At 35.6% G+C, this 26220-nt stretch overlaps 1 protein-coding gene across 4 annotated transcripts in view; it reads right to left on the bottom strand.

Annotated features, from left to right (window-relative positions):
• KCNT2 (potassium sodium-activated channel subfamily T member 2) overlaps positions 1–26220 on the bottom strand; it is a 429544-nt gene that overhangs the window by 212849 nt on the left and 190475 nt on the right. For all 4 annotated transcript variants that reach the window (XM_043924233.1, XM_043924236.1, XM_043924234.1 and 1 more), the window contains exons 9-11: positions 6328–6508; positions 4774–4938; positions 2719–2855 (exon numbers count right to left, since the gene is read on the bottom strand). In XM_043924233.1, coding sequence (XP_043780168.1) covers positions 2719–2855; positions 4774–4938; positions 6328–6508 — 483 coding nt within the window. The remainder of the gene's footprint in view (positions 1–2718; positions 2856–4773; positions 4939–6327; positions 6509–26220) is intronic.

The raw sequence follows: 26220 nt of genomic DNA, 5'->3' as shown, positions 1-26220 counted from the left end.
TGTAAACAAAATAATTGTTGATTTGGTTGTAGTTCATAATGACAGAAGTTAAAAAAAGTCAATTTTCATTTTCTCTTTTATCACTGTATATATTTTTTTCATATATATATATACTTGGTATAAGTTAAGGGAGTTTATAAGCCTTTGGTTTAGATGGATTCTTTTTTGACTGTAATGCATCAATAAAACTGAGAGGAAACAAAGCTATTTAGTATTCATAAGCCAAACTCTACTGTACATTTATATTTCCCAGAGATGAATCATCATCTTGTTCCAAACCCCTTCCCTTCATGCTAAAGTTGTATATTTCTTATACATAATAATAAACCACAAGTGTGCTTCAGTGCTTGGTAAGCAATGTTCTAAAAACATAAAATTGTATATTTTTAAAATGAGGAACTATTTGCCTTTCTGGTTCATTACAGTAGAAAAAAATTTTTCCTCCAATGTATTTTCCATGGAGAAAAATGATAAAAGTCTATGGAATTAGACCAAATCAAACAGTTTTGGAAAAGTGTGAAGAAGTCATGGTTATTAAGACAATTGTATAACATTTTTTATACATCGTCTTCAACAAAGCAACTCAAACTCATGCAACTGACCTTTGGAAATGGTTTGGAGAATTTTACTCCTTGTCTTGCGTGGGACTTGTGTTGAAGAATGTGTTAGTTAACATTAAATCCCAAATTTCTACATGACATAGGATAAGAAATGAGCATAAAAATGGTACCATCTTTCTTAACTCAATTTTCTGAGAATTACCAGCCTGCTACCTCTCACTCATCCACACTCTCGTTTTTCATACCTATGGAGAAATGTTTCTGGTATATGTGACTGATTTGGCTAAGAAACAATCATTAATATTATTAATACTAAATGGAGTTGTGTTAATCCTGGTTCAGTCACGAAGTCGTATCCAACTCTTTGAGACTCCATGGACTGTAACCCACCAGGCTCCTCTGTCCATGAGATTTCCAGGCAAGAATACTGGAATGGGTTGCCATTTCCTACTCCAGAGGATCTTCCCAACCCAGGGGTTGAACCCACGACTCCTGCGTCTCCTGCATTGGGAGGTGGATTCTTCACCACTATGCTAACTGAGAAGCGCATTAATCCTAGGTATTATCTAGCTAAGATGCCAATAGCTAATCCTAATAGCTTAGATTAGTTGATTAGGTTGTCAAAAGGCTTCATTTATCACAGAAATTCATATTGAACATAAAATGGGCATTACTCATTCTTATCATATGAAGAACTTAACTCATTACAATAAATTAAGCATATTTATTATCTATACAGATGAATATAAAGATCCAAATTACATTACTGTTTAAGCAACTATTTCTTTACAGTTCCTGAATAATGAGTACAGATAGCAGCTTGTTAGCAAACAGCTAATGCTGTGTTTTACTTGCGATACTGGGAGAATACGACTTCCTCTAGAACTGTCATGTGTATACTGACAATATATATGAAGCATGCAATCCACTACAAATGCTGATATATTCTCAAGAAGCTTAATTTTCTAATTATGTACAATTCATTATATTGTGGCAGTTTCTACTTACTTTTTTGTTTCACAAGTTGTTAAATCATTGAGAAAATTCTCAGCTAAATTGACCTGTTATATATAAATCTAACATAATGTTAGAGTTCCTGTTATGAGCTATCTAGTCAACTTTTGCAGGAATAAGCAGCAGACAAGAATTTGGGGATTATTTTCTGTTCTTTTCCATCATCCACACACATCCACCACCACCCCACACACACACAAATACAAGCATACAGAGGACATGCATAAAGAAACACAGAACATACACAAACATGGAGAACATGCACCAACACACACACCAACACACATACTCAAGCCATCTGGAAAGGATCAAAACAACAAAGAAAAAAACACTTATGCTATGAAATTCAAGGAAGAGACTTTTAAGCCTAACAGAGACTGTAGGACAACTCAAAGATAAACATGAAGATATATTTAAAAGCTACAAAACAAGAGAAAACATTGAGTGAAGCCACCTCCACTAAGGATCTCTTCTGGCTTCTGAAACTATGGAGGGTGTTTTGCAGAGGCCCTGACTCCTGGAGTCTACAGTCTAACCAACCACACTCTCCCTCTGCTCCCACCCAGCAGTGACCCCAAGATTGTGACAAAGCTATAAGACTATGTCATCTTTAATCCAGGTGGACTGGCAGCTTCACGAGAAGAAGACAGCAGGTAAGACCTCTGTCGGCCTTCTGACTTCTCCAGTCCCCAAGGACTCTGTCATCTCAGACACCAGGGAACACAAGTGTTATCTGCCCAGTATATAATACAAACTCCTTAAAATCTAAACCCTGACTCACACTGCGTTGGCATCTCACATAGTGGTTAGCCCACGATTTTTATTTGTCAAGTAAAAACAGTATCCAGGGATTTGGAGGCTACTCTCGCTGAATCTGGGTAACTCAGCTCATTTCCCAGCACCCTGAGATGATCACACCATACCACACTTCTCAATGTGTTGTGCGGACGTGGTCTGATAACCCTGCACTGAGAAAGAGGAGCAAATAAGCGGATTTTATATTTTTAGTCTTCCCATTTGACCAGCAATGGTACTAGAGCAAAAGTTTGTATTCAAAAACACATCTTGCAGTACTGAAACTGCTAAAATTTGGAGGAGAGAAAAGATATTATAACACTACAAGATGGGAAATGGACATACTTACTTTGCTCTCAACAGATCCTGGTCTTTAAGGGCCGAACCTTGAAGGTAGATAACTCTTTGTGACCACATTGGAATCTGGAGGATCCTTCGGACCTGCACATCCATTTCAGTAGGACACAAAATCACCACATAATAATCCTACTCAAAACAAAGTGGGCAATGGGATAGAAACAATAATGCTTTGTTTTATACTAGATAGGTAAATAGAATATCTATGAACATTTTGAAATATGATAAAAGAGAAATGAACTCTTACTAATAAATCAAAGTTTGCATTTAAAACCTGGGCATATGCTAAATAACATGAAACGGTAATAAACATAACAGACAAATATACAAAATCTCATAAATCAGCATGTTCATCCTGACTTTTTTCAATTTACTTAGTACCAAGAAGAGAAGATAAATCAGTGCATACACTCAGCACACATTTCAGCCTATGAAATTTTCAATTTTGACTTCAGGGTGTGAAAGTGTTAGTCACTCAGTCGTGTCCGACTCTGACGCCATGGACCGTAGCCCACCAGGCTCCCCTGTGCATGGAATTCTCCAGGCAAGAATGCTGAAGCGAGCTGCCATTCCCTTCTCCGGGGGATCTTCGTGACCCAGGGATCGAACCTACGTCTCCTGCGTTGCAGACAGGTTTTTTACAGTGTGAGCCACCAGGGAACCTCCTTAGGATTTCAGATTGATTCTAAAAGATAAACTGCATACCAGCCAAAAGTGCTAAGGATCAACTCATACTTCAATCTCGTTACTTTTAATAAAAAGCTGTGGTGATGGTTTATATCATTTGGTAACATTATTATGAGTTGATAAAATTGAAAATATTCTGATGACTATCTGAATGGAAAAGGATTCACAAAAATATTGGTAATACTGACAAAGTAAATTAAATTTGAAAGTTTGTGATCAAAATATTTCAAAACAATGGTTGTTTAGAGAAAGTGCAAAATTATTCTCAGGGATAAAATGGTATAAAACAATTTATCTATAAGAATTCAAATTCTCTGGCAAACATCCACCATTTTATCACTCTGTATCTAGCGGGAATTTTTGGAGTTTTAAGATTTCTCCATATTGATATTAGACAAAATTAATTACTAGGGATCAAATTTTGGATGGATTAAATTTTCTCCCAGATGGATTTTCTTTGTGGGTTGTAATAAGCACCTGAAATTATTTAATATGAGTAATTAAAAAAAAAACATTAAATATGGAGTAACTCCAAAAATGCAAAATAATGTATGTAAAAACAAATGAATATATTATACAAGTTTCACTTATAAGTTAGATTTTTTAATCCCAAAAAGCAATATGTTAAAATTTCTCATTATTTAAGAGAGAGATAATTAGAAGTACTCAGTACTGTCTTGACTTCAGGATTGCCCAATCTCTTAACAGAATTATTGGGGAAATACAGAAAATTCAAAATTTCTGTCTGGACTAGACTAAGTGCATTAAGCAACAAAGGAGGTGACCTAAGTCTACACTGGCCCAGAACCATGGCAAGTGGAAGTGTCTGCATAGACAGAAGAGATTTTTCTGAATTCATGATCTCAATTACATATTGCCCAAATTTTGGTCATTTATTACTACTATAAATAAGACCAAGTTTCACTCCAGGAAACAAAGGGAAGATTGGAACTTTCAGACTTCCAAATTTTCATTAGTAACACTTGATAAAATTCTGACAATTCAAGTGAGCAGATGATATTGAAATGATTCTTTTATTGTTTTATTATATTTTAAGTTTCACTGTTTCATAAAAATATCATTTATTCACTACCAAAAGGAGAAAAAAGCAATCATTTTAATTCAGAGAAAACCCTTCTTTGTAGCAGTAATATAATTCCATCTGTCTTTCGTTATGGATACAGAAGGAAACTTAACATACTGTGTATTCCTCCAGCATTTTTTTCTATGTTCCAGGTTATATTTGTAGTTCTTCATTTTCTCTAAATTTGAGCATATAAATAAAAATCCTCCAGAACACAGGCTGTACTATCATTAATTGATTTTGCCAATGTTAGTAGGTATAATCTGTCAAAGTTACCTGGAGTCTTGGATGTGCATAGAATTCATTTAAAAAGTCCATGAGTAAATCAATCTTGAGTGAGCTGACACATAGAACAACATGCTTTTCAGTTTGAGCTCTGTGTCGACTATAGTTTCCACCTGACTTTTGTCTCTCCATCCACAAATAGGCCAGCTGTTCAAACTGTAACGCATTTTCCACATGTGAATGAAAAGAACTGGACATGGAAATAAAAATCAGTGCAATCCATCTATTGTCTACTGGGTATAACTCAATTTCTTAGATGAAACTTGTTGAGATTGAAATGATCAGTGTTCCCTTCAACAAGACTCTTCATAGGATAATTGCAGACTTGCTAATCCCTCCCAGGGCCTTCATGTCTCTCAGGAAACAATAATGAGATTTTCCTACTGTATCATAACAGGCACTAAGAGGTCTGCACTTCTGCTTTCTGTCCAGTAGAGTATGCAGCCATATACATCATGCACCTGGTTAAAGAGAAAGGTCTCACTTTTTTCTCTCATATTCTTCTGTCAACTTCAGCCCACATCGTCTGCAAGGGGAGATAACCTTACTACACACACAAGGCCACGTTCCAGTTATAATGCATGCATGCACGCTCAGTCGTGTCCTACTCTTTGCAACCCCATGGACGGTAGCCTGCCAGGCTTCTCTGTCCACGGGATTTTCCAGGCAAGAATATTGGAGTGAGTTGCCATCATCTTCTCCAGGGGATCTTCCAGACTCAGGGACTGAACTCATGTCTCCTGCATTGGCAGGCGGATTCTTTATCACTGAGCCACCAAGGAAGTAGCTGTTATTAAAGGGATGCTGAGAGTATGGGGGAGGTGTGTCATTGAGGATGACATGCATGATTGGATAGGAGTGGAAAGATCATTTTTACATCTATGGAAAGGATATTTCAATAACTTTGTCAAATGGCTGTATAATAGAATATACATTTTGATTTGTGTTGGCCACAACCTGTTTATGACCTGCCCACCCATGGACAGCCAGAATTCATTACAGGAAAAAGCTGAAGGTTGCCTCTGTGTGTCTTCAGTCTCATTTATATCTCTGTGCCTTTGCGTTCTTATCCATTCTCCAAAATGCTTCATGTTAGCTACGTATCATCTTCAGATTTTGTTTTAGTTGACCAACATAGTCAATCGATTTTTATTCATGACAACATATGGCTTTTAATTGTAGTGTCAAGAATCAAAAGAAATCAATGTTTCATAAGTTTATTTTCTTGTACAAATATGCTATAATTAAAAATTATACTGTCCTACAATCTGGTAATTAATATAAATACTCTATATGTAAAAGAAAGCATCTTGAAAAACTGAAATGAAATGTGAGCTATCAATTGAGACTAGAAAGGAAAAAAAACTCATGTTTCTAATATAATTTAAAAAGGCATTTTGGAGACAATTTTAATAATTGACTAGATTGTATAAGAACATGTGTTAATATAGTTAATAAGTCACCCTGCATTTTTGATTAAATGTGGAAGATTTGATTTCATAAGACTTTGAACATTTCTATAAAACTTAACATGGTGGTGTTTACCTGGATAGGGAGAACCACAAGAGCAACACAGATCATGGCAACCACAAAAAGCTTGGACGACCACGTTTCTGGAGTGACATCCCCAAAGCCCACAGTAGAAAATGTCACGATGCAGAAATAAAGGGAGTCGAAGAGATTCAGCTTCTTTCCTATCCGTTCCAGATGTTGGATTCCACAGATGCTAAAAAAACAAAGTTGCGTTACAGTTAAAACTTTCAAATCAGCCACATTACTTCTCATCATTCTTCTGAAAGCCAAAGCACACTTCCTAAAGCCACTTGGTACCTGGGATTGTATATGGTTCAACACTTTTCTTCAAGAAAATATTTTTAAGTTTTTTCTTACATTGAAGAGAAATAGTCTTATTTTATTTGTAGCCAAAATTTATAGCCCCAAATCACAAAGCATATTTGAATAGTATATAAAATGAATAGACGGAATTTCATGGGTGATTACACAAACATTTTTTGAATGCATGCCAAGGAAACATAGACACCAGAATCCACTAGATCTACTACCCATCAAAATAGCAATAGTCAATAGTCTTCTTTTTTAACAGAGACACATTTTTCAGTTATATATGTGTGGTATAGATATATGTGTATATATTTCATGTATGTGTGTTTCACAGTCATCCCTCCGTATCCCCAGGGGTTGGTTCCAGGTCCCCCCGGGGGACACAGAAGGTATAATGACATAGTCATTCTAGTCACTCACATGACATAGTATTTGCATATAACTTATGCACATCCTCATGTATACTTTAAATCATCTCTAGATTACTTTTAATACCTAATACCATACAAATGCTATAAAATTCATTGTAATTAAGTTGCAAATGCTATGCAAATAGTTGCAAGTATGCAGCAAATTCAACTTTTGGTTTTTGGAATGTCCCAGAAATTTCTTCCCTAATATTTTCAATCTGTGATTGGTTGAATCCACAAATGTGGGAACTTGGAATACAGAGGGACCACTGTATACAAGAAAGGCTTGAGGAGTTACCATTGTAAGATGACTCTCAAAAGGAGTCTTTAGGTACATCAATAATCTGTACAAAACTGTTGGTGGTATGAAAGTAAGGGAGAAGCTAGAAATGTTACAAGTTTTTCCCAAAATAGAATTGCTAAAATAGCATTAGAAATAGTACTGCTACTAGCTAAAAAAAAAAAAAAAAAAGGAGGCTATGAAACATGCATATATGTGCGATATCAGAGAGGAATGAGATTTACAACATAAAAAAAATCACCAATAAAATAAGAAGGAATCTATACTGATGCATGTTAAAATATGATAAGCCATAGAGAGATGCTGAGTGAAAGAAGTCACATGTAAAAGACTATATACTGTATAATTCTGTTTTCATGAAATGTTCAGAAAAGACACAGAAAGCATATTAATGGTTACTTGGAAGTAATGATGGGAATAAGATGATGAAAATGTTCTAAAACTAGACTTGTGGTGATGACTGCAGAAATTTGTAAATATATTAACATGGTTGTATTCTACACTTAACATGAATGAATTTTATGGCATGTAAATTATACCACTCTAAAGCAGTCAAAGGAAATCACTGTATACTTCTAGATTTTCCTTCCAACTTCTATGCAGAACAAGCACAGATGGCTTGATTATGATGACCAAGAAGATGTGCTATTCAATGTTTAAACTACAGAAATTCCTTGTCCAGCCTTTTAAGATATCTTTACGTTTTTATTCTTTACATTTCCAACAGTTTATACTCAGTCCATGAGCCAGAGTTGGCCTATGACAACATGGGTCAGGCCATGTTATTTCTCTACTTAAACCCCTGGAACAGGGGTTTAAACTAAACTCTAATGACCTTTCATTTGTCTCTAGCCTAGTCCTGCATCTGACCCCTCCCTATGCCTTTCAGACTAGGTTTCTCTAGTTTTCCCGTGGTTTAACTAGCTTTCTCCCTGTGGTTTAACTAGCTTTCTCCCTGTGGTTTGCTCTGTCCCAGCTACACCGGCATTCTCGCTTTCTGACCAACAGGACAGGCATCACCCAGATTCAGGGTCTTGTCATGGACGACTCTCTCTGGCTGGAACATATTGCCTAGGTATTTCATGGATATTTCCTCATATCCTTCAAGTCTTTACTTCTAACCTGACCATCATATACTCCTTGTCTTTCTTACTGTGCTTCATTTAAAAAAAAAATCGTTTTAGTCATTTGTTGGGTTTGATGCCAATTGTCCATAAACCTCTGTAAGAATGCAGTCTATTAGGGCAGAGTCATATGCTTTCTTCACTCATGTTGCCTGAACACCTATATTAGTCCCAAGAACATAATGATGTTCACTAATAATTCCTGAATGAATGACAGTCTGAATGTAAAATATATTTCTTTCTGTTGCCTACATTTAAATGACCAAGCTCTTTAGCCTGTTAAGATATAAACTAAGTACAATTCATTAAAGAAAAAGCACACAAATGTATTTATCTGACCATTGCCTTAATGGTGGAAGCTAATATAACTTAGGAGCAAGGCTAAACTCATCTTTCTCAAAAGAATCAAGTGACTTTCCCACCACCTTTTGAAATATTCGAGTTCTTATAAACTAGTAAATTGGGTTTTATTCTCCTCAGTAATTTACTTTTGCAACTCCAGCATTTGTTCAGTTAATACTGCTTAACATGATAAATACAAAATTTGGAAATTCGAAGTGCACTGACTTATCGAAACACATTCTGTTTGGATAATATGCAAGCAAATTGCATAATTAAAAATTTATAAATTAAACTGGCTATATTTCATTATTTCTAATCAAAAGCTTTTCTTGAAATCCCATTCAGGTCACTGTTAGTGAACTTTGCACGCATTAATACTAAGTCAAGTCAATCAGGTTACTCATATAACCGTCATAATAACAAAAGTATCCAGCTTATCTTTTATAGAAGAAACAAATTACTCTCAAATATTAGAGAAAGATTTGCCTACAAAACACTGTAATCTTAACTTTGTTCTGGAATTCACTTTCACATTAAGTTCTGAAAATAGTTATTTCCCTTATGTTCTGTAGTATTTATATAAAGAATCACATTACCTGAAGGGTAGAAATAGTTTAGAAGGGGATTTTGCAGAATTTGAGCTAACATCAATTTCAGAGTTAGGATCTTCATACTATTTAAGCAAAAGGTCTTTCAAATCTCTTCTAGAATTATCAAAATTAGATTTAAAAAGTATTTTGAAATTACTTGTTGCACGTTTTTATTTTACAAAAGTAAATACTAATACATAGGGGAGTTTAACAAAAAGGCAGGGGTCGGGAGCAGAGACAGTCTAATCACATTATATGGACACAGAATCACTGTCTGATACAAGCCGTAGAGCACCTATATGCAACATGTGGAGAATGTTAAGAGTATCTGACAACTTATTACATACTATTTTGGTTATAGGCAATGTTTTAAAGAAATATGAAAACTTATAATACTCTTCTATTACTTACTTCTATTACTCTACAAACAAAAATATTTTTATATTCACATAGATTACCTATCTAAACAATAATTCAACTACTTTTGTTGAGGGGATGAATATAAAAGGGAACCTTCAGGACAGGTAGATACATAGACAGTTTACTGTTACTTTATTATATAATTCTTGAAGTTAAGACAGTTTTTAAGCGTTGAAATACCCTTTTATTGCATTATGCATAAACATTAATATTTCACTTATATGTTAGCTCTTTTTCCTAGCACTGTGAATGCTACAATGTGCTACATAAGGATTTGAAGCTATTCAGTGACTATAATCCATTTTAATATAGATAGCTATCTTATTTCATTCACAGATGTCTTTTGAGCCATTATTAAATGAAAACTGCCTCTTCTCCCTGATCATAATTAATGAATTTCAGTTAATTATTATTTTGTGTGTGTACCCAGTAGTGATTTTAATGATGGGCTCAGATTTTGTGATAAAGTAAATCCAAGAATGTGCTTAAATATAGCACACTCATAATTGAAATATCCTATTTTGTCTCCTTATAAAAGAGATACATCTTTTCCATTAGTCAAAGCCTGAGTTAAACTACTTAAATTATGCCCTGAATTGAAAATAGAAGTAGGATAATCGTAGCTGGTGGATAATAGTAAACATTCACTTACCTTCAAATTTTCTAGTGATCAAATTTAATGTTTTGTGACTGGGCCTTAATATTTAAGACAAAAAAATCTCACTTAAATGCTTAATTTTAGTGGATATCTAACTCTAACCAAATTTTTGTTTTTTATCCCATGCATACATGCTAAGTCTCTTCACTCATGTGGAACTCTTTGTGACCCTGTAGCTTGTAGCCTGCCAGTCTCCCTCTGTCCATGGGATTCTCCAAGAATACTGGAGTTGGTTGCCACGCTCTCTTCCAGGGGAATCATCCCAACCCAGGGATCAAACCCAGGTCTCCTGTATTGGCAGTCGGGTCCTTTACCGCTAGGACAACCTGAGAAGCCCTTATTATTGCGTATTCCCTGCTGAAACATTTGAAATTAAATAAATTGCTCCAATTTAAGATTTAAAAATAAACCAATATCACATTATGTTCTGTTTGCCTTTTTGTTTAGTTAATATGCATACAAGTTACTCAGATTCATTTGTACTGAGTGACTGAAATGGAAAGCTCCAAATGAATATAATTTTCTTACAATTTCTCTACTAAAAAATACCTATCAATTTTTAATTTAAACATGATTACTATAAAACCAGTTAAGTTCTATAACATCTTACTCAAATGTTTCATAATAGAAAAAAGGTGACCTATATTGTAAAAATAAGTCATGTTCATTCATAAACATATATTTATCGATGGTTTACTAGTGCCAGGTATGTGCTCTATGTTAGACATGCAGATCTATGACACCTTAGTCTACACAAAAAATGTTTCTAAAATCTAAAATGAATGGTTTGACCTCAACTTTATAACCCTATTACTACTGGCTATCATAAAGTAATAATCAAACGTTTATTCATAACTTGATCAATACTAACTTAGGAAAACTACTTAAGCTTTTTAAATTTCATACTCCTCAACTAAAAAGGCAAATGTAATAATATCAACTTCTTCCTTTGGTTATTCTGAGAATTAAGTGAGCTAATGTTCTGTGAAATGCCTGACACATAAACTTCAATAAATTCATAAGTAATTCTGTTACTTATATGACAGCCCGAGGATAAAAGAAAAAGAAGCACACACAAAAAAAAACCAAACTCAAATATAACGATCCAGTAAATCCACAAAAGTGTTAAAAAGCCCTCTCCACTTGTGAGAAGTGTAAATGTACTATTAACAAAAGAGTCTGGGACAGTGGAGAAAGAGAAATCAGCCTGCCTGTACTCTTTGCTGTGGATGTGCTAACAGAATTGTTAGCAGCAGAAAGCCACTCATAGATTAATGAGTCGCTGTCACCATGTCCAGTCTTCTCTCCACCCTGTAACTCCTACCTAGGAAGGGAAGTAAAAACATGGGGAAACACAGAGGGCTCCAAAAAATGAGTTAGGCAATTTGCAAGGTAAACCTATAATCTTTATTTAGAAAGATAGCCATGCTGATATCAGTTGACCTTTGGAGGGTTCACTGTCGTCATTTACAGAAACTGACAACCAATTCTTGGCAATGCAGGAAGGGGAAAAAAAAAAAAAGATTACACTTTATTTCTAGGTCAAACTGTCAATATCAGGTTAGTGACTTGTTTTTAAAAAAGCACTACTTATCACTGAGATTGCTTAAATAAAAGAACTCCTATTGTAATTATATAAAGACTGTATAATGTATATTATATATGTATCTATTTATAAAGTTCACTGACTTAGGTAACTACTAAGTATATCATTATATGGCAATATGTTAAGATTTAAATATTAAAATCATAATATTTTGAAAAAACAATTTTCTCTTTTTATATTATTTTACACATTAACTCACATTCACTGCTATCATTTAAATAGACATTTAATTTTCTATAACTTATGAATTTTCTATCTCATGAAGATTAACTATACCCAGTTTTTGAAACTCAATTCATTTTGAGAAGCAAATAATTCTTGCCATACACATATTTATGTGTTTTTCATAATTTTGGTCAATATTCACAATATTGAGCTTAAACTGGAATTTCAAAAATCCTTCACATAGTTATTTCTGCCTTAATGCAATTTAGTTTTATATGAATATTGATTTGTGACACTATTTTCAAGATCACTGTCACAGAATAAAAACTTCTGAGGAATTTTATAGTATGGACTTTGACAAATTTTGCTTTGTTTTTTAAAGCAAGTGGACATGCATCTAAACTATGCAGAGTAGAGGACAAAATGCCAACTAATCAAATATGTGTTAAAAACTCAGAACTTGATTACTACCTTCCCAAGTGGTTCAGTGGTAAAGAATCTGCCAGCAATGCAGGAGATGTGGGTTCAACCCCTGGGTCAAGAAGATCCCCTGGAGAAGGAAATGGCAACCCACTCCAGTATTCTTGCCCGGGAAATTCCATGGACAGAGAACCTATCAGGCTACATACACTCTATGGGGTTGCAAAAGAGTCTGACGGCACTTAGCAACTAAACAACAAAAACAACAACATGCACCAGAAACAGAGAAATGCCCTTGAGATTTCATATCATTCAATACTTCCATAATCAATAAAGATAAAGACTGACTGCATGACTAGAACCATATGAAAACCAAACAAAACATTGTATTGCATATCCAATATTTGTTGATTTTCAATATGACTTGTAGATATCATGGAATAAAGGCAACAGATAATGAAGGCATAAGAAAAGAAATAGTAGGGAAAATTCTGCAGGAGGAGAGGAATATAAACTATTTTATTTTTGGATATATTGAATGTATTTCTCCTGTAAGATATTATGTCCAATGCATTACAATAACTTACATTATTGACATATGCCTATAATAAGTCATACCTACACTCCTTGGGTAAACCTTACCTGATGGTATTTTTTGTACGGTTCTATTTTCAATTCCAAAAAAACAATAATATGCAATTATTACAAGGCAAATAATAAAGACATGCATGAGAAAATAGTATCATTCTACTCTTTTCTATCCTTGAGGTAGTAATATTTAGCATTTGTCCTTTTGCTTGTTTGGTATTTTGTTTTGCTGTTGTCCTTAATGTAAATGTACTGTGATTGGAGTTTGGCAATTCATTACTATAGGATTTTTTCTTTCCATTTATTTTTATTAGTTGGAGGCTAATTACTTTACAATATTGTAGTGGTTTTTGTCATACACTGACATGAATCAGCCATGGATTTACATGTATTCCCCATCCCAATCCCCCCTCCCACCTCCCTCTCTACGCGATCCCTCTGGGTCTTCCCATAGGATTTTTATATCTATCTTTTTAAAGTTCTCTTAGGCTACACTCTTCTGTCTCAACACACGTTCCTTGAAAAGCCAAGTTGGCTGTACATGTGAACCAGACACAGCAGTCTCCAGTCAAATATATTTGGTAACTCTGAATTAAGCATATTTTATTTAGTAAAGGATTTTTCAGGTTCCTTTAATGAGTTAATGTTGATTGCAAATATCTGAGAATAGATTAACAAAACATATCTGTTAAATTTCTTGCTTTTGAGAGAGCATCTCAAAGTATTAGGGTTTTATGAACTAAAATATGAGAACATCAACTTAATAGTTTGTGCTCTGAGTATTTTAGAATAACTGCCTAACTTAATCATTAAATGATGTGGATAACTTTTTACCTTTGTCCATGTCCTGAATTACATCACCCTGGACCTACTGTTCTTGAAAAAATCTAACAATGAAACTATCAGCTCCTGGAGATTTTTTACTTTTCTTTTTTTCCCTGTCTTTTTAATTGAGATCAAAAGACATAATTTTAAAATGCAACATTTTAAAGGTGCTCCATATCTACCCTTAATCTCAATTTAATATTACTTAAAAATCCATGAAAGTGAAACTTGCTCAGTCATGTCCAACTCTTTGTGACTCCCTGGACTATACAGTCCATGGAATTCTCCAGGCCAGAATACTGGAATGGGTAGCCTTTCTCTTCTCCAGGGAATCTTCCAACCCAGGGATTGAACCCAGGTCTGCACATCACAGGCAGATTCTTTACCAGCTAAGCTACTAGGGAAGCCCTTCTTAAAATCCATACATATGTACTTTAGAATGACCCACCATTCCTTCCACAGATTCACAAGAATCAATATGCCTCATAGATAATGCTTTGGTCTTTACTGACTTCCTACAGTTTATAAATACAGGTCCACAGCAGCCAAACCGAGCACTATATATACAAAGAAGAGTCCTCTCTTCCTGCTCACAAAGAAGTTAAAGGAATAGGACAAAGTTTTCACAAGCACTGCAATTATTTAAACGTGGATCACCAAATTGAGCATGTCATGTGAAAAGGAAGACTCCAAATTTTATATCATTGAAAATTATAAATTCTACATTTTTGTTAACTGAAATACTATTAAATTTTACTCAGGATAATTATAAAGAAACTAAACATGCATGCTAAAATCATATCCACATCAATTTAAAAAGGATTAGGCTCCATTTTACACTAAATATACAAAGCCATAATGCCAAACATTTAATTTCTAATTACCCTTAGGAAAAAACTGACTAATATAAACTTTATTTCTTAAGTCTCATTTTCACCAAATATTCCTCCATTTAGAACAGCTAACATCTTAATTTACATAATTTAAAGTATACTTGTTTCCTCTTTCACTCACTTAATGAAAGAAGGATTACCAGCCTACGAGTTAGAAACTATGTAAGGCTGTGCGCTACACCAACCACAACAGAATGACAAATGTTCTTTCTTACATTAAATACTTCAATTAAAGATTCCACATTGTCCATTATCTGTCTTACAGAATATATTTCTTTTAATGAATTTACATTAAATTTCCATTTATTACATTTTCTCTCCTTTCATCATTAATGACCAAAACAGAATAAAAGCAATCAGCTCAACAATCTTTGTAAATTACTCATAGACTCATAAGCCTATGGGCTATTATCAGTACATATACGTGTGTGTATATATTATATACATATATCCTCTGGAGAAGGCTGTGGCAACCCACTCCAGTAATCTTGCCTGGAAAACTCCATGGACAGAGGAGTTTGGTAGGCTATAGTCCACAGGGTAGCAAAGACTAGGAGCACACACACATGCACATACATACATGTAGGGTTTTTTAAATCATGTAGTATTTTGTTCTGTGTTTCTCAGATTATACACTGAGCATGTACTCATATTCATCCATAATTATTTATTAAAAATGGGTACTGTGTGTCAATGTAAAATGTATTTTCTACTATAAATAGTGAATAAAGGAAACAGAGGCAGTGGGATGAGAAAGATGATTAAACAGATTGAACCAGGTGAAATCAAAGAGATGACATCATTATGGCTTATGGTTATAGGTAATAAATGACATAGTATAGAGAAGACTCCTGTAAAATCAGAATGATATTTTCTTGAAAATCTCATTTTAGGAGACTTCAAAATTCAGAGATTAAACTCTTCCTGGAAAAAAAGGGGAACTGTATCCCCAGCAGGAAGCTATCAAAATTATGTTCATATTTTTTAAACAAAATAACATGAATAAGAGAGCAAATAAAGACAACATGGTGCTTAATCATCTTATATTCTTATTAATTTAGTGAAAGCATTTTTTATTTCTTACTCTTTGCTTTCTGGAAAGCTCTCAGGGTTTTTCTCTCCTGAAGCTTCAATAAAGTGCTTGTGATTTTATTTCCACTGTATTGTAGATCATATTCATGTGAGAAGTGTTTACCTTTATTTATCAGTTCTCCCATTTAGTGAGTTCAAATTCTGGGAGATAGTGAGGGACAGGGAGCCTGGCATGCTGCAGTCCATGGGGTTGAAAAAGTCAGGCCCAATTTGGCAACTGAATGGCAACAACAACTCAAACATTTAGGCATAGTTCCAGGTACTGGGGAGACGATGGTACAGAAAACCTGCAAGAATACTTCCTTCCTGGGAGTTTCAGTGCAGTGGAAGAGACAGAAAGTGATGACTAATATAAAAATATATAAATAACATAGGAGACCCTCTAGTGCTAAGATTTCCTGTAACATTGGTATTCAACCTAATCAGGTGAGTCAGGTTCAATGAAAAAGTGATGTTTACATTAACACAAAAAGGTGAGTCTGACTTTGGCCTGCAGACAAGGCAGAAAATTTTAGGAAGGGGGGTCTAGTCTGATAGACCAAGCAGTGGGGTGAAAAAGCATGACTTCTGAGCAAAGATCAAGGATGTGAGATAAGAAAAAATATATATATATGGGGGAAATCCCGCTGGTGCAGGAAATTGAGAACACCATAAGAAGTTCCCTATTCAGCCCACAGCACATGGGAAATCTTTAACAAGAATTAAGCAAGTGGTGACACAATCATATTTGTATTTCCCAACGATCGCTGGGGTGGTCATGAGATGAATGGCTTGCAGTGGAAACCGGTAACTCATCCGTAAGGCTGCTCCCATATGGAAGTCATAACACTTTAGATGAGTGAGAGATGACTTGAGAGGAACAGAAGTAGGAAGAATTGCAGGATATTTAGGAGGCAAAATCTATGGGATTTTAAAAAATCAGGTACTGTGTGACATGAGAAAAGGAGGTGTTAAGAATGATTCCATTGAATGATCTAAAAAATGGACAGTGGCTGCTATTTCAGAGTTATGGCCAATTTGGGGGAAGAAACCACATAAATTTGTTTTTAGGCATATTTAGTTTGAGGAATCTAAGAGAAGATGGCACAGAAACAGCTAACTACAAAATGTATAACAACATAATTAAAAACCATAGAAACTGGCCTAAGACAACTTGTCTGGTCAGTTACTAAGTTCTTCCTGGTGCACATCTGTAACCTCCGGTGAAAAGAAGAGAAGGTGGGGTGTCATACTGCTTCTCTAACAACCCTTCTGCCAGTCATGACATAGCAAGAGCAAGTCGCAGACTAAATTTTGCCACACAAACCACTCACTTACCCCTGTTCTGTAAGATCCAAGAGATCTGTTCTCTTGTCTTTCTGTGCATAGTAACAAATACACTGAAAGAAAGACTCATAACAAGAAAAAACTGAAAATGTACAAAGGGCAATTTCTGCTAATGGTCTTGTGGGATCAGATGACAAATGCTCAAGGGAGAAACAAACCCTTTGAAAGGGTCTCCAGACCTAAGGCACCACTTCCCTAAAGGGTCAGGCTGCTACGTTCAACAAATTCTTGCAGTCCAGTTACTCAGGGGCAGAAATAACCAAATAATACCTTCTTGCCAACTACATGGCTAGAAAACAATTTAATTCCTTTTATGTTAATTTGTAAAAATAATTTGATAATCATCAGATATTGATGATTGAAACTGGTGATACCTGATAATGGGTCCCTGATAAGAATTCTTCACAGACTTAATAGCCATCCTTAGATTTTTACTGTGTCTGGACGCATGGTATGTTGTGGTTTATATGAGATGTTTATGGGATTACAGAAAATATAACTAAAATATGATATATTCCTAGATGAAAAATAAAAATGAAATGAAAGGACCAAGGACTGGCTACTGAGACAACACATCATTTAATGAAATGCTACAGTAAAGGGCAAAGACATAAAAGAATGTATATATCTGTGAACGTACCTATGGGGGGGGGGGTGTGTTCCACATGCCTAATGCATGCTCATAACTCTCATGGATGTGTAAATTCTTCTTCATGTACCTTTTTGTTTCTTTAAAATGGCGATATGTTAAATGATGTTTAATGTTAGAATATTGAAAATATGAAAGCCAGTGACTTACACCAGCTTTTAGAGTCTTACTGTGATTTCAGAGATCCCTCCTAAATTGATAGTTGCTCCTTTCCCAGTAATAGAATAAAGTCAATAGTTCTAAAGATCATATTCCCTTTTGACCTCTTTTTTAAGTCTTAAATTAAAAAAAATAAAACAAAACAAAAAGTATAATATCGATTCTTCTTTCCTCTTGATTTACACTTTTTCTTCCTAACCATGTTTACTTAAAAAAAAAAAAAAAAAAGTATTCTTGATAGGAAAAGCTTTGCAATCAAGTCATGAACAGTTCAAAATAACTTCTACTGGTTGCAAGAAAGATAAAATAGAATCTTGCAGTAAAGCCTCAACCGTGAAAAACATCACTATAGGGCAATCTGGCTACATTTGCCTTTAGAGGAAGGCAAATAAGGGAAGATAAAGTCGGTGAGGTAAGACAGGACAAATTATAAATTGCTTTATACACAAAACCAAAGAATTTATACTAAAGACTCTGAAGACACAAAAGGAGAAATTTAAGCAAGAGAGTGAATAATGTGATCAAATCAAGTAGTGTTGAGGTCATTAATAAAAGTCTGCTGATACCCTGAGTCGTTATTCCTTCCAAGAAGCAACTGCACTTACACTAGACTCTCAGCCTCCAGGCTGACAAATCACCTTTAAGACATTGTCCATGCAAATCACCAGAGTTCCAACTCTGAGCAGAGGAAATCATGGGTGTTTTCTAGGTTGTGAACTCTTGCCTGTAACTTACTTTTCTTGCTTGATTAAAAAAAAATATTATCTTATTCAGTTCTCAAAAATGAAGCTTATGACAATAAAATATTAGCTTACACACCTTTTAATTCCTACTATATATTTAAAGATAGATTCATAAAACATATATATATATATATATCCAGATTCTTTTCAGAAAATAATTGATTTACAATGCATTTCAATTTAACTATCAAGAAGTTAGTAAGTAAATGCTAGTTTATATGTTTCTGCACATAGGTAATAGGGTCAAATACATATCTGTTAATTTAGGCCAACTTATACTCATTTAATGTGTTCCCCCAGGAATAGCTCGCTAATAGTTTTTGTCACATAACAAGATTAAACCAAAATAATCAGTCATTAGTCAACAGTCTCTGGATATCAAGTTAGGCACAAATTAAGGCTTATGCTATCTGAAGGATCCAAACTTAATAGTCACTAAAACTAAAAGAAAACATAGACCTTAAACATTAGTTCACACAGTAAAGACTGGGAAATTCTCTCATAGCAAAAGTGGCTCTTATTTTTATGTAATGATGTACTTGAATCCAATATTTTATTTATTTATTTATTTATTAAATCCAGTATTTTAAATGTAATATTGTTATCATGTTATTAACAGAAAAGTTTTGTCATAGTGATAACACTTTTATATTCACACTATTAAATCTCTGCTTAAAAGAAATTGAAAATTTTCCCCTAAGAGACAGAATCTGTTGTATGTGTTTCATAGAATATAATATTCAGAAAACTCTATAATACACAAATATTACCATATGTGAGTCAGAATACCCTTGAAAAGTATCTGACGGGTTCATCTAAGCATTCAACTAACTGATGGTTATTTATTGATTGTAAGTTAACAACAAATATATCAGTTATCTATGTAGAATGGTATCCTAGGTAAATAATTATTTTTCTCTTTCACTGGAAATGACAACTGTTTTCCTTATCGATCATATTTGTTCAAAGAACAGTTTCAGGAGGTCAATGACACATTCTAAACTAAAGAAATTTACTGGAAACAATTTGCATTAGCACAGTTTGCTCCTATGGTTTCAATTAAAAAAAAAAAAAATTTGTATGACCTTTCCCATATCAGATTGTTTATGCTCAAAGATTAAACTAGGAATTAATATTGCAATTAAGGTGTGTGCATGCTAAGTCGCTTCAGCGTGTCTGATTCTTTGTGACCCTGTGGACCGTAGCCCACCAGGCTCCTCTGTCCATGGGATTCTCCAGGCAAGAATACTGGAATTGGTTGCCATGCCCTCCTCCAGAGGATCTTCTCAACCTAGGGATTAAGCCTGCATCTCTTGAGTTCCCTGCATTGGCAGGTGGGTTCTCTATCAGTAGCAATTAAGGTATTACCATTCAAGGAAATCGTTGATTTTGTATCTTTTGGCATCCAAAAAAAAGTTCACTAAGCAAAATGATAACACTTTTAGGGTAGAGCATATACAATAAATATGACATTTCTTTTCATTAGTATTCGTGATGAGGCCGATTCAGCTCAAAATTTTATTTAAGACACATTATCCTAACTCCTTTTATCCTCATTCTTAGCAATTATGAATGTCACAGAACAGTATAACTTCAATGTTCTTGCTGGGGAAGTTCTGGAACATAGAGCGTACCCTGGCACACTGGTTTGAGAACTTGTCCCATCCATGCCTTTCATTTCAGTGAGGAAAGAATTCAACCTTTGACCAAGGGTATCTACCCTTTTAAGAGGGAACACCAGTAATATAATTAAGTTTCTCTTCCCCTCTCCCAACTCTGTAGAAATCAAGTAACACAAGCCTGCTCTAAGAAAACTGTGAAATTAGACATGCTTTGTTCGAGAGAATAATCAGATTGGACACCAGTTGTCTCAAAGTATTTTGCTAATTTAAATTATAGGTTCTAAATCTTTCCTATACCAAAAGGCAACCAAATTTACAATCTAGTGAACTAAAGAACTAATAAATTACTTAGCTGCTAATTAACTAAGTGAACATCCCAAATAAGATGAAATTTGGCTAAGCTATGCTATCTTTCCTGAGTGATAAATTTGTCTACAATATCTTCCACTTAGGTCCTGCAAAGAGCAAAAGATTCATGTAACATCAGTCATTTTACAACAATCTGTCTTTTAACCACCTGCAATGTAAACATCTAGAACATTCTGATTCGCATTTTAAGTAGTTGTGGCAAGGTGTAAAACAAAGTCTAGGAGAATAATCTATAAAGTGTCCTTTAGTGTTTGTATCTTTAGATATGATTGAACTTCAAATCAGTTTTATATTTTATATCTTCAATCAAGTTGTTTGTCCCAGACTCACTGTATAAACAGCATATACAACCTATTTTATTTTCAATTTATTTATTTTTAAATTAATTTTTATTGGAATATAGTCACTTTACAATGTTTGCAGCACAGCAGATTGAGCCAGCTGTACATAAACAAATCTCCCCTCTGTTCTGAATTTCTTTCCTGTTCCGTCACCACAGAGCACTGAGAGTTCACTCAGATGTACAGAAGATTCTCGCCGGGTGCCTGTTTCACACACAGCATCTGCAGCGTATGTTAGTCAATCCCAATATTCTCCCTCGTCCTGCCCGTGCTTACCTCCCCTGATGTCCATACGTGTGTTCTCTCCCTCCGTATCACCATTTCTGCTTTGCCAATAGATCATCTATTCCATGTTTCTAGATTCCACACATATGCATTCATTCAGTTCAGTTCAGTCGCTCAGTCCTATCTGACGCTTTGTGACCCCATGAACCTCAGCACGCCAGGCCTCCCTGTCCGACACCAACTCCCAGAGCCCACCCAAACTCATGTCCATTGAGTCGGTGATGCCATCCAACCATCTCATCCTCTGCTGTCCCCTTCTCCTCCTGCCCTCAGTCTTTCTCAGCATCAGGGTCTTTTCAAATGAGTCAGATCTTCACATCACGAGGCCAAAGTACTGGAATTTCAGCTTCAATTAAGATGCATTAATACATATTAATAACTGTTTTTCTCTTTCTGACTTACTTCACTCTGTCTCACAGTCTCTAGGTTCATCTATCTCACTGCAACTGACTCAATTTTGTTCCTTTTATGGCTTAGTAACATTCCATTGTTTTCATATATATATGCTGCATCTTCTTTACCCTTTCCTCTGTGGATGGACATTCAGGCTGCCTCTATGTCCTGGTTATTGTAAATTGTGCTTCAGTGAACATTGGGGTGCATGTGGCCTTTTGAATTATGGTATAAAATATAAAACTCTTAGAGGAAAACAGAGGTAGAACAGTCTTTGATATAAATCACAGCGGGATCTTTCTTGACCCACTTCCATAACCCATTTTATATGAGTAAAGGAAATAACTCTAATTTCTGATAAAGGCAAATGACTGAAAATAACAGAAGTCTGGTGCAATGCAGAACCACTGGTGGCAGATGGTACAGCAGAGTTGTCAGGACTTTTGACTGAGTTGTTAAGAAAGGTTCCATTAAGGATTTAACTTACGATCTGAGACCTTAAGGATGACAAAAGCTAAGTGGAGATTACACAAGACAAAGATAACACTGTTTAGAAAAGTCAAGTCAGGAATCATCATAATATCAAAAGCAGTGGTGTGGCAGCCCCATGGTTCAAAGGAAATATAGTAAAGTTGAGGTCAAAGAGGCAGGCATGGCCAGACCATGGAAAGCCTCATAATTACTTTTCTTTCCTGTTGTGATCCAAGTGCATTGAGTGGTGAGGGCAGGGAGGAGTGGGGGGAGAATAACAGAATAACAGTTCAGTCGTTCAGTCGTGTCCGACTCTTTGAGACCCCATAGACTGCAGCACGCCAGGCTTCTTTGTGTTTCAGCTTAAAACTAATAAAAATAAAAGTATCTAAAAAAAGGAAAATTCCTACTTATTTTACCTGTATATATCATAACATACACCTTTTATTTTTATGTTTAACTTTTTAAAAGTTTCAAGTTTAAAAAAAAAAGAAAAAGTTTCAGGAATTATTTTGAATTATAATCAATTTGATGGAAGGGTATGCATATATACTATAAAAGGTTAACATGCTCCCATGGATCAAAAATAATCATGGAAAATGATTATATTAGTCTCAAAAACTTCCAGACATGGAACAATGGGCTGGTTCAAAATTGGGAAAGGAGTACGTCAAGGCTGGATACTGTCACCCTGTATATTTAATTTATATGCAGAGTAAATCATGTGAAATGCCAGGGTGGATGAAGCACAAGCTGAAATCAAGATTGCCAGGAGAAATACCAATAACCTCAGATATGCAGATGACTCAATCCTTACATTAGAAAGCAAAGAGGAACTAAAGAGCCTCTTGATGAAAGTTAAAGAGGACAGTGAAAAAGCTGGCTTAAAACTCAACATTCAGAAAACTAAGATCATGGGATCTAGTGCCATCAGTTCATCGCTCAGTCCTGTCCTACTCTTTGTGACCCCCATGGAGCATGCCAGGCTTTCCTGTCCAGCACCAGCTCCTGGAGCTTGCTTAAACTCATGTCAATTGAGTCAGTGATGCCATCCAACCATCTCATCTTCTGTCATCCACTTCTCCTGCTGCCTTCAATCTTTTCCAACATCAGGGTCTTTTCTTTCTTTCTTTCTTTCTAAGAATTTATTTTAATTGAAAGCTAATTACTTTACAATATTGTGGTGGTTTTTGCCATACATTGATATGAATCAGTCACGAGTGTACATGTGTACCCAATTCCGAACCCCCTTCCCACCTCCCTCTCCATCCCACCCTTCTGGGTTGTCCCAGTGCACTAGCTTTGAGGGCCCTATTTCATGCATCAAACTTGGACTGGTGATCTATTTCATATACAGTAATATAAATGTTTCAATGTTATTCTCTCAAATCATCCCACCCAAGCCTCCTTCCACAGAGTCCAAAAGTCTGTTCTTTATATCTGTCTCTTTTGCTGTCTTGCATATAGGGTCATTATTACCATCTTTCTAAATTCCATATATATGTGTTCATATATTCGGTGTCTCTCTTTCTGACTTACTTCACTCTGTATAGTAGGCTCCAGTTTCATTCACCTCATTAGAACTGATTCAAATGTGTTCTTTTTAATAGCTGAGTAATATTCCATTGTGTATATGTACCACTACACTGGTATCCATTCATCTGTCGATGGACATCTAGGTTGCTTCCATGTCCTAGCTATTGTAAATAGTGCTACGATGAACACTGGAGTACACGTGTCTCTTTCAATTCTGGTTTCCTCGGTGTGTATGCCCAGCAGTGGGATTACTGGGTCATATGGCAGTTCTGTTTCCAATTTTTCAAGGGATCTCCACACTGTTCCCCATAGTGGCTGTACTAGTTTGCATTCCCACATCAGGGTCTTTCTAATCAGTCAGTTCTTCACATCAGGTGGCCAAAGTATTGGAGTTTCAGCTTCAGCATCAGTCCTTCCAATGAACATTCAGGACTGATTTCCTTTAGGATGGACTGATTGGATCTCCTTGCAGTCCAAGGGACTCTCAAGAGTCTTCTATGCCATAGTTCAAAAGGATCAATTCTTCAGTACTCACTTTTCCTTATGGTCCAGCTCTCATATACTTACATGACTACTGAAAAAACCATAGCTTTGAATAGATGGACCTTTGTCAGCAAAGTAATGTCTCTACTTTTTAATACTCTGTCTAGGTTTGTAATTACTTTTCTTCCAAGGAGCAAGCATCTTTTAATTTCATGGCTGCAGTCACTGTCTGCAGTGATTTTGGAGCCCCAAAAAATAAAGTCTCTCACTGCCTCCGTTGTTTCCTGCCGGGAGCCAGCACACGAGATCCCACCCATACAAGGTCACGAGGAGAAGACCTGACAAGCAAGGCAGATCAGGACTTCAGGGATTTCGAAGAGCTGCCCCGGTGCTCACCTTAAAGATGATCTCTGTCTTCCTGATGCTTGCTATATTAGACTACTCCCTAATTTCTGTGACATGGGTAGAAGGCCTTCCCCGATCTCTTTCCAAACAGAATCATCTTAGAACTTTAATCAATATGTCCCTTGGACGGTGGTATCCTATAAGATTATCCAGGATGAAAGGAGTGTTTCAATTTAGACCCCTTTGCTGGCATTCTAGCCTGCTTGGCAAATGCGAACTAATGCACATAACTGCTCACAACACCTTAACCATAAACAGCATAAAGAACCTGATCACATAAAGGCCCTAATAGGCACAGAGCCCTTCGGGGGTGAGGAAGCCCTATTAGAGAACATAAACATATTATTCTAAAAGTGGTTATAGTTAAAGATTTAGAAAAATAAGAGTTTAGAATTGTTCATTTTACCCAGGAATGCTAAACAGGGGCTGCCTCACTGGAGCTACAGAATCTTTGTGTGGTAAACCTTTTAGATAAATGGAACTGATAACTTCTGCAAAAGGACTGACCTTTTGTGTTCAACAAAGAATAGATCACAGGAAACAGCTTTGCATTCACCTAGGTCATAAAATGTCAATAGGCCCCAAGGCCAGAAGATAATGTACAAGACTCTCACAAAGAAGTATGCAGAAAACACCCTGGTTTCGTGAAGGATAAGCTGATGTAATATTAAACTATCTTCCCCTTAAAAATGTACTAACTTAGAATATAAAAGCTACGGTAAAAAATAAAGATTTGCCAGACTCTGCTCACCCCCCCTCTGGTCATTCTCTCTCTCTCTCTTTCTCTCTCCCTCGCAGACTTGGCCCCATCAAGGCTGGTCTCACGTGTCTCCTCTCACCGACGCTGTTCATCCTGAGGATACCCCCTGGATCCTGCCGAGGCTGGACCCCGGCAGTTTCCCCATCTATCTGCCATGAAGTGATGGAGCCAGACACCATGATTTTCATTTTTTGAATGTTGAGTTTTAAGCCAACTTTTTCACTCTTCTCTTTCACTTTCATCAAGAAGTTCTTTAGTTCCTCTTAACTTTCTGCTGTAAGGGTGGTGTCATCTGCATATCTGACATAATTGATATTTCTCCTCACAATCTTGATTTCAGCTTGTGCTTCATCCAGCCAGGCATTTTACATGATGTACTCTGCATATAAGTTAAATAAGCAGGGTGACAATATACAGCCTTGACGTACTCCTTTCCCAATTTTGAACCAGGCCATTGTTCCATTTGTGGTTCTAACTGTTTGTTTCTTCTTGACCTGCATACAGATTTCTCAGGAGGCAGATAAGGTGGTCTTGTGTTTTCATCTCTTTAAGAATTTTCCACAGTTTGTTGTGATCCATACAGTCAAAGATTTACCATGTCAATGAAACAAAAGTAGATT

This window comes from Cervus elaphus, chromosome 14 (assembly GCF_910594005.1).
Source record: "Cervus elaphus chromosome 14, mCerEla1.1, whole genome shotgun sequence".
NCBI classification, from domain to species: Eukaryota; Metazoa; Chordata; class Mammalia; order Artiodactyla; family Cervidae; genus Cervus; species Cervus elaphus.
Note: the sequence above shows the minus strand (reverse complement) of the source record. Positions and strands in the feature narration are given on the sequence as shown.